General features: G+C 42.7%; 1 protein-coding gene across 1 annotated transcript; it reads left to right on the forward strand.

The window, feature by feature from the left end:
• The first annotated feature begins 1,961 nt into the window (after nt 1-1,961).
• On the forward strand, nt 1,962-6,817 carry ATP5ME (ATP synthase membrane subunit e). The gene is made up of 4 exons (XM_035141127.2): nt 1,962-2,120; nt 3,607-3,661; nt 5,264-5,362; nt 6,681-6,817. The coding sequence occupies exons 1-4, from the start codon at nt 2,085-2,087 to the stop codon at nt 6,704-6,706; spliced, it is 216 nt and encodes a 71-aa protein (XP_034997018.1). The 5' UTR covers nt 1,962-2,084; the 3' UTR covers nt 6,707-6,817.
• Nucleotides 6,818-10,500: the final 3,683 nt, after the last annotated feature.

The raw sequence follows: 10,500 nt of genomic DNA on the forward strand, positions 1-10,500 counted from the left end.
GCACTGATGGGAACCAGCTGCTAAAGAAGGCAGGGGGGGGGTGTTAGATGACTTCTGTGTGCTGAAGCAGTGGCCACCGGGCGTGAGCCCCGCAGATAGGCCATGGTTTGACCACCACTCCCCGGCCAACCTCAACTGTCTGTATGACATGCCCTCAGTCTCGCCTTTGGCTTTCTCAGTAGTCTACTGTGTCCTGTCTGTGAGCTTTGCCTCCCTTTGGAAAGGCTGGCTCACTTCCCATTGGTAGGAACATGACATGGTGGAGCAGATCTCGCAAAGGTCAGAGGAAACATACGTGTCAGATCATGATGTAAAAGCGCTAAAGGTCAGACTTTTCCTACACGTGTGCATTTGTGCTAATAAAAAAGGCTCTGCCGAGCTTGGCAACTCAGCTTGCTGTTCACACAGCTCACATGCTACAACTCCCAACTACGTGTGCTTCACTTCATTGTGCCATCTCCTTAAACTGCCATAGGGTGCAGACACACCATACATTAACAGGGCATTTCCACCACACACACACACACCCAGGATCTTGTGAACCATAGTTTACCCCTCAGAGCGCTACAATTCCCATCACCCTGAACAAACTTGTTTCCAGGAATCCTTGTGGGGGGGATGGGCTTTAAACATAGTGTGCATGCAGCCTTTATACCCTTTTAAATGTGTTTAGGGGATGGGTTGGGGGGTTATTGGTTTGTGCGTTTTGTGTGTGACTTTTATTATGCATTTTGTGTTTTTATCTTGTCTTTTTACATTGTGAACCAGGGTTGGCATGGCTTACAAGGCATGGGCCGGATCACTCCTGCGGAGATCCTCCATGGGTCGGGTCAGCGCAGCCTGTGCAGAAGCGATTTTCAGCATCTGGGCATGTGCAGAAGCAATTTCCGGCGCCGCGGAAGAGAGTCCCCACGCCACACTTCGCCGGTTTAGCGCAGCACACAGGGACTCACCGAGTGGGTGGCTCGTGGGCCGGTTAAGCAGCCTCCGTGGGCCGCTTCCGGCACATGGGCCGCAGGCTGGGGACCCCTGTTGTGAACCGCCCTGAGATCTATGGATGCAGGTGATATACAAATTTATCGGTAGTGACGCCCGTCCTGTGGAACTCCCTCCCATCAGATGTCAAAGAGAAAAACAGCTACCAGATTTTTAGAAGAAATCTGAAGGCAGCCCTGTTTAGGGATGCTTTTAATGTTTAATCAATTATTTTATTTTATTTTTCCCCAGAGTGGCTGGGGAAACCCAGCCAGATGGCGGGGTATAAATAATAAATTAATAATAATAATAATAATAATAATAATAAATTAATCATCATCTACCTGAAAGAAGGCGTGGCAGCCTAATAAGAACCCTGGGCAGAAGGACGGGATGCTGCAGTTCCCTACAATAACATAGTTGTAGGGAACAGAGCAAAATAAATAAATATAAATAAATCCCTCACATAAAATTATTTAATAATACCAATAATAAAAAATACACATCCCTATGAGTCGTATAGGCCTACCCGCTTTTTCAACCTCGCAATAACACGAGCACTGAGGACTAGAAGCATCAAAACTAAGATGCTGAGGGTCGGGCCGGTTCTTGTTTTTTGATAAGCCAATTCATCCGCTTGGGAAAAACGTGCAGATTCTGCTCATGCGCATTGGTTCTTTCTTGCGTCTCTCACGGTCGCCTTCTTGCAGAGATAAGAAAAATAGAATGATATAAAGCCTCAAAAAGCTAACCCTAGTAGACGTGAAAACTGTACTTAGAATAAGCGCTACTACGGTAAGATCAACGGACATTCTATTCTGCGTGCAAAATCGAAATGATCCATGATTCCTTTTTCCGCGTCTCTTAGCGAAAACCGTATTCGTGCCTCGCCGGAAGTTTAGACGGGAAAGCCACCTCAACGGAAGCGTCGTTACTAAAAGAAGACGCTTGCCTTTTCCTATCTCTATCGTCTCCCTCTCAACTCCGCGCAGGCGCGACGCACTAACGTCACGACCCCTGCTCAGAGACGCTTTTCCTTTCCGAGGCCTTCGGTTCCTGGGCGGCTTGGCGTCACTTCCTCCTTAGCGGTAGGACGAGGAGAAGGCAAGATGATCCCGCCGGTGGAGGTTTCCCCGCTGATCAAGGTAACGGAGCCCAGTGTCGGGCGTCTCTCTCTCTCTCGGGGCTGCCAGCCATCCACGCGCGGGGTTGGAACCCGAGTCAGGTGCTTCCCCTCCTCTGCCGGAAGGTGACCGTGGAGGAGGAGGTCAAGGAGAGCGGCTGGGAAGCGCCTGGCCTTCGGCGCCTGCGCATCCGAGGCAGCTGGGCTTCCGAATGCCGGTTGCTGGAAGCCTCAGGCGGCGGGGAGACGGGGTCGGCTCTGGTTCCCAGGCCCCTCTTGGAGAGCCTGCGAGGATAGCAAGAGCCCTTCTGGGTCAGGCCAAGGACCCATCATCATCATCACCACCACCACCAATTTAAAGTACTCATTTTTACATCCTTAAGATATCTATGCTTACCTTTTTCACTTTCCATGGTTCATAAATCCCTGCATGTTTTACAAAAAAAACTATGCCATTCAGTATTCCATTATTACATCCATCAAAATTTATTTACACTGTTGAATTTACCTCCTGCCAGCGTTTTCATGTTATTTCACCATATATCCAATAAACGTTTTCCAATTTATTGTTTTCCGTCCTGCTAAAAGCCTTCCAGTAGGCTTGCCATTTACCCTCTAATAATCTGTTAACCTGCTTGCTTATGAAAACACCTTAAACCTGGATTTTTTGGAGTAAATGCCTGCAAGGCAGCTAACAACTCAAAATGCAAAGTGTGTGTGTGTGTGTGTGTGTGTGTGTGTGTGTGTGTATAAATGTTGTGTGTCTTGCGCAAATATACTGAAAGGCATTTTCAAATGCTCAGTAGGAATATGAATTGTAATAGCTGAAATGAAAGGAAGCTAATTGGGAAGCCAACTGTTTTTGCTTGTAGTTTTAGTGTGGCCTAAGTTGTGCATTGGAACTCCCTGCCTTTAGAGATCAGGCCTTTTATTATACAGTATTATATTTGGTGCCTATGTGATTTTTTTGTTTTTCTTTGGGCAAGCCTGTCCAGATAGGTTGATGTGTTTTAATCTCTATTTAGTTTGTTTTTAATTACTTGCTTTTAAATGTTTTCTTTTGATAATTTTGTTATTCTTGTATGCAGCTGTTCTAATAAAGTGGTATGTAAATTTTGTTAAAATAAACATGGGCAGAATGTTAAAATGGGTAAAGGTACTCACACAAGCATTTGGCTCTTCACTCAATTATTCATAACTGAGCAAAAATCTGTACTTTGAGTAAAACATAGCTGAATACCATCCATTTGACTTTTAGCTGAAGGTGCTTGGCCTTCAATTTTAGCTATAGTGTAAAAGGCTTGTCCTAAATCAGGGGCAGGGAACCTTTGGACCACCAGATGCTGCTGAGGTGATGGGAGTTGTAGTTCTGCAACATATGGAGAGCCAAAGGTTCCCCACAGCTCTGCGGTCCTTAAAATCTGAGAACTGCAAGGTAAAGTGTTTATGTGTTTGTGTATTTTAAGACATGTTCTTTCTGTTTCATCCTTATGCAATTCATTTTACAGTTTGGCAGGTATTCAGCACTGCTCATTGGGATAGTCTATGGAAAGAAAAGATATGGTAAGGAAAATTGTTATCTAATCCAGGGTTGGGGAGGCTGTGGTCCTCCAGATGTTGTTCTACAACTCTCAGTATCCCGGCTGTTGCCTATGATGGGGCTGATGGAAGTTGAGAATCCAACAGGATCTGAAGGACATCAGGTCCCTTGTGCTTATATAAGCTTCGAATTGGTCAATTAACCATATTCAGTTTCTTGCATTTGCACTTGAAAACTAAATTGTAAATATGAACAGAGGCAGTGATTCTACATTCAAGACACTTGCGATTCTCCATGGATTTACATTATGCAAATGCTTCTGCTTTTCTCCTCTGTTGCTTCTTGTATTCAAGTGCTCCTCTTTCTTATAAATCCCTTGCAAGATGTTCTAGAATAGATCCTCAAAAAGAGTTGCAAAAAGAGTGCCTGGTCACATGAATCTTGTTGCAAACATATATACCAGGGTCCCCAAACTACGGCCGGGGGCCACATACGGCCCACGAGGCTCTTTTATGAGGCCCCCGGCAACCCGTGCCGCCTGCTGCCGCTGCCTGCTCTTACCAGCACGGCTGCCCACTTCTGACCTGGAAAAGCGACAGAAATAGCTTGTGCGCACGTGCAAGCGTCATTTTCGGTGTACTTCTGGGTCGAAGGAGGTTTCTGCACATGCGCATAAGCTATTTCCGGCGCTTTCCAGGTCAGGAGTGTGCCAGAAATAGCGTATGCGCATGGGTGCACACGGCCGGCCACTCCCCCGCCCTCCGGCCTGCTGCGCGATTGGCACGGCGGGCATCCGGCCCGAAGCCGGGTAAGTTTGGGGACCCCTGAATACTGTATGTCCAATGTAGTATTGTGTTTTGGCTTGAATCAGTCAGGAATCCCCAGGCTTTTGAGTTTACTGAAACACTTTCTATAAAGTATTTTAAAAGCTATTGTAGAAAATATTCCTGAGGAGTTTAAGTAGTGCATCTGTGTTTAATCTTTGCAAAGCTTTGTAACAATAAAACCAAAAATAATTTACATAAAGTGGGGAAATTCCAGAGAATCTATCTTCTGGAAAGAATTCTAAGTAGTAAGTTCACTGTTGGTACGTATCTATACATATTAAAAAATGTAAGAGCGCCATCACCCCGCAGTTTGCTTTGCCACTCACTGGTGGCACTGTAAATTACAGTGTGGAGAGAAGCAGTGCATAGGTGGCCCAGAGAAGGCGCAGAGGGACATCCAGAACAGGCTTCATCAGCCCCCCAGCAGCCACCATGCCCCACTGGCTCTTCAGCCTGACTGCTCTGGTATCCAGATCCCCAGCCCAGCTGACCCCACTACTGGTCACCTTCCTCCTTTCTGGCCAGCTTGGGAATCCACTGCTTCTGCCAGTGTTCAGGAATGCAGAAAGGGCCATGATTTTATATTTGAGTCCACCAAAAGTGCTATGGTTCTCCTGAGGCATTTCTGATGTATTTCACTTAAACTTTGAAGTGTTGCATGTATCTAATGAGTTGATGCAATATGTAGTATACGATGAACACTCAGTATTTGCTGAGCATGTCTTCCATTGGTCAGAAAGATTATAATGCATTTGTAAATATACAGTGATCATGAAAATTCATTTTTTTTAATGATAGACTATTTGAAGCCTATTGCTGAGGAGGAAAGGAGAATAGAAGCAGAGGAGAAGAAGAAGCGTGAGGAAATGGAACGAATTGCAAGAGCGCTGGCAGAAGGTATTTTTTTCCTAAATATAGTCCATCTTTTAAGTTTAAAAACAAGGTGTGTGTGTGTGTGTGTGTGTGTGTGTGTGTGTGTGTGTAAACTTAGAGTACAATGTCTCAAGTCTATCAGGTCATGTGATGGAAATGATCATAGGTGACTTAAAATTCTAGTCACTAAAAAGGACTGAATTGAAGAGTTAACCTTTGGGGAGCATAAGAACAGAAACGGCTTGATTGATTCAGTTTCCAAGAGCAGAATGCCACAGTTGATATTCTGTACTGTCCATGGCTTATATCAAAGAGAAGCTTGTTCTACAAGAAAAAAATGTTTTTGTACATTCTTTTGATGATCTGCCTTAAAAAGAAATTTATTCCCTCCCCCGCCCCGCCCCCTGTAAACCTATAAGAGACTCAAAGCTAAGAACAATTTGGAACATCTTTCTGAATAGTACCAGCTTCTTATGTATGGATCTCTGCACAATTCTTTCCTTGCTAAGAGCAGCTATTGGAAATAACTGAGAAGAAATTGTAATACCAGTTATGAGTACTGTATAGGAAATTCACTTCCTATCTTAAGATAGACTTGTGTATCATTAAACAATAACTAAATTGCATGGTGTTTGGGGCAGTTCTCTTCTAGTGCAGTTAGAAAAATACTTGGAGGCAGATGTAACAAATAGGATGTTTAACAAGCTCCAGTTAACTACTATGTGTGGTTTAAAAATGGGAATTTGTTGTAAAATGCTTGATGCATGCTATGGACCCCTTCTCTCATCTTGTATTACAATGTATCTCATATTATGGGGAGAATTAAATGGCTGCATTCTTGACCACCTTACAGTATTTAACGAAGATTGCAGAAATTAGCTACAAACAGTATATCTGACATAGCTTGCTGAAGTATATTTATTCTGTATTTGAATGCTGTAAGATCAAAACCTATCCATCAAAACCTATCAAAACCCAAGAAGATCAAACCTATCCATTCTTAAGGAAATCAGCCCTGAGTGCTCCCTGGAAGGACGGATCGTGAAGCTGAGGCTCCAATACTTTGGCCACCTCATGAGAAGAGAAGAATCCTTGGAAAAGACCCTGATGTTGGGAAAGATTGAGGGCACTAGGAGAAGGGGACGACAGAGGACAAGATGGTTGGATAGTGTTCTCGAAGCTACGAACATGAGTTTGACCAAACTGCGGGAGGCAGTGCAAGACAGGAGTGCCTGGCGTGCTATGGTCCATGGGGTCACGAAGAGTCGGACACGACTAAACGACTAAACAACATTTGAATGCTGTACCAATTATCTTAATCGTTTTATTCTTTCCTTTTCAGCTAACGAAGATTCAATACTGAAATAAACCTGCTTGATCTTCATCTTCACCTTTTAATATCCAATGTATGAAATTTTGAAGTAGTTGATCTCAAGTGTCAAACACAAACTTATTTACATCAATAAACAGTTGCTGGAAGAGCTGTTGTCAGATTCACTAATGTGCAAAGTACAAATGGCACAAAATCATTTCCTTCATATTTATCTAGCAAGCAGGAGGTTTGCATATATTACTTTTCATGCGGCAATATTTGTGAAAATCAAAGCAGGATCTAATTCTCAGCTGTCTGTGTGAAAGAACACTTGGTTCCCTTGTGCTGCTGCTGGAATGTAGACTTTTCCAGATAATAGGACAGCGAGCTACAAGTCAGCCCCTTGTAGGGGATGCAGTTGCCATACTTCTAGCCAATACAATTGGCCTGTTTGCTTGTGTACTACCAGTAAATAGATTTCAGTATACAACTTCAAAAGATGAACTGACAGGGTGGCATGGGAATGTATGTTAAAACGCCAATAATTTCACCAGTGTCAGCCTTACAAACTAAGTCTGTATGTACAAGTATTTCATACCACATTTTGTGTGGCCAGTTCTAATACCTTTGGAAACATGTAAGTGACACAGTAATTTCTCACACCGATACGTTAAATAAAAAGCAGACTTCATTTATTTGAAGTGTTTTGTTATGCTTCCTGTAAAGCAGGCACCCGCAAACTCGGCCCTCCAGATGTTTTGGGACTACAACTCCCACCATCCCTAGCTAACAGGACCAGTGGTCAGGGATGATGGGAATTGTAGGCTCAAAACATCTGGAGGGACGAATTTGGGGGTGCCTGCTGTAAGGAGATGCTGCTTCATGGAGTTTGCATGATGGCATTTTATGGCAATCAAAAACTGATTCTAGTAGTTTGAATCCATTGTAGGATGAAGTGCGTGAAAGCCATAGACTATCTTATCTATTTATTTAGTATACTGCCTCATAGTTAAAGCTATGGTTTTCCCAGTAGTGATGTATGGAAGTGAGAGCTGGACCATAAAGAAGGCTGATTGCCGAAGAATTGATGCTTTTGAATTATGGTGCTGGAGGAGACTCTTGAGAGTCCCATGGACTGCAAGAAGATCAAACCTATCCATTCTGAAGGAAATCAGCCCTGAGTGCTCACTGGAAGGACAGATCCTGAAGCTGAGACTCCAATACTTTGGAAAGATTGAGGGCACTAGGAGAAAGGGACGACAGAGGACAAGATGGTTGGACAGTGTTCTTGAAGCTACGAACATGAGTCTGACCAAACTGCGGGAGGCAGTGGAAGACAGGAGTGCCTGGCGTGCTCTGGTCCATGGGGTCACGAAGAGTCGGACACGACTAAACAACAACAACAAATACCCTCAGGTCTCGGGGCAGTTCACAATATAAAATCACAATATCTGAATATAAAATCACAATATGAAACTACAAAATTCATTTAAAAAAATAAGAACAACTCAATAATTCCCCCCTCCCCAGCACATTTTAATAATGGCTCAAGCTTGTACTGGACAGTGGCTTCTGGCTCTCTATGGGTAGACACGCACTCATATATTTATTATTTAATTATTTTTATTCTATAAAACCTTTACATTGCTTGATTGTTAAAAAGAAAAAGAAAACAACAACCCTCAAAGCAGTTGATAAAAACATATCCATTGTGCAAGGATTACGCTGCAACTGATGATGCTTCTGTCAAACTGCCTGCATTTTACCTTTGGTCCTTAGTTGGGGTATAAATGGGTATCTTGTATTCAGAGCCAGGCACGTTCTGTTGTGAGGATAAAGGAAGCATGTGAATCATCCTGCGCTCCCTGAGGCAAGAATGGGGAGAAAAGATCATGGAGGAAACCGCTTGTCTTTCTGTGCTCATCCTAGACTCCTAGAGCATGTCAGAGAATTAAACCCAAAAGAATAGGGAGGAAGCAATATGCACACCGTTTGAAGTGGAGGTGACAGGGAGTGGGTGGGCAAGTGGGAGAATAGATCTGCTGATCAGCTGGCTGGAGAAGACGTAGCTCCACCAGTATGCAATTTCTTGGTGTAGCTCCTTATCAAGCCAGCTATGGTGGAAGGGGGACTATCGCTAAATTCCATAGGATTGAGAAACTCCATGGGTTGAGAAATCTCTAGCTATCCAGGTGTTGCCAACCTCCAAACACTCCCCAACTCCACATTCCTGACTTTTGGCAATGCTGACTGGGATTGAAGAGAGTTGGAGTCCCACAATGCCTAGAGGGCCACTCGGAGCTGTATAAAACTGCTGAGTGAGGTCACCTGGGAGTTTGTAGAAGTGTCATCAATATGTAAATGCCACCCAACTCCTTCATCCAATGGCAGTGCCTGGGCGTGCTAGTGAAGTGGATGAGGTCCAGTAAACTGAAATAGAATGCAGATGCAACGATAGTCCTTTTGGTGGGTGGTTCATCTACATGGGTTCATGGTGGTCCACTTCTCTGAAGGGACATGATCGCAGACTATAGAGTTGCTTGTGGATCCATCTCTGCCATTGGAAGTGTCTGTGACCCTCTCTGGACCAAGAGAGCAAGGGATATTGATCTATAAACTGGTTACCTTCAGATTTTATACAGTACTGCCTTTGAAGAGCATTTGGAAACTGCAATTAGTCCAAAACAAAAACATTTGGGGTCTATGTAATTATTCAAGTCAATTAAATTATTACTGTTTAGCTGTTAACTCAATTTTTCTCAGCAAATCTGCTGATCGGCTGGCTGGAGAAGACGTAGCTCCACCAGTATGCAATTTCTTGGTGTAGCTCATTATCAAGTCAATTTTTCTCAGCAAACAAGTTACAGGTATAGTATGTCCTAAAGTAGATATAAATAAAGCATCAACATTGTGGTCTTTTTTGTTTGTTTGTTAACAAAACCTTCAGATTTCTTTCTTCCTTTTGCAAAAGCTGATGCTCAGATGAGAGTAGAGCAAGTGAAGATAGTAAGATCTTGTCATTTGTCGACCGTTAAAAGCATTCTATAAGCAGTTTAAAAATACCAATTTCATCCAGAATTCTCAGGGTTGCCAGGAACAATATTATTCAGTAAGTCTGTCTTTGTGTTGATTTTTGTGCAAAAAGTGGCATGCAAATAAAAACAAGGAAGGAAGGAATTATTAACTACTGGTCAATCATGTATGACTCTCCTTAATGATGGGACCAATGTTTAAAATGCCATATATACAGGTGAAACTCGGAAAATTAGAATATCGTCGAAAAGTGCATTTATTTCAGTAACGCAACTTTAAAAAGGTGAAACCAGTATATGAGATAGATGCACAACATGCAAAGCAAGATATGTCAAGCCTTTATTTGTTGTAATTGCAATTATTTGTCGCTAGGCGGGTCAATTATAAATTGAATGTAATTAACGAAATGTAGTAGCGATGTTTATTTTTGTATTATTGTAACTATTTGTTTTATAACTGTGGACTTTCCAAAAGAAAACATTTGTAAAAATTAAAAGAAAAATAATAATAAGTTGCATTACTGAAATAAATGCACTTTTCGGCGATATTCTAATCTTCCGAGTTTCACTTGTACTGTACAGTATATGTTACAGGTAGGTAGCCGTGTTGGTCTGAGTCGAAGCAAAATAAAAAAATTCCTTCAGTAGCACCTTAAAGACCAACTAAGTTTTTATTTTGGTATGAGCTCACACACGAAAGCTCATACCAAAATAAAAACTTAGTTGGTCTTTAAGGTGCTACTGAAGGAATTTTTTTATTGTACAGTATTCTCCTTAACGATGGGACCAATGCTTAAAATGCCGTATTTATTTATTTT

The sequence above is a fragment of the Zootoca vivipara genome, chromosome 16 (genome assembly GCF_963506605.1).
Source record: "Zootoca vivipara chromosome 16, rZooViv1.1, whole genome shotgun sequence".
NCBI lineage: Eukaryota > Metazoa > Chordata > Lepidosauria > Squamata > Lacertidae > Zootoca > Zootoca vivipara.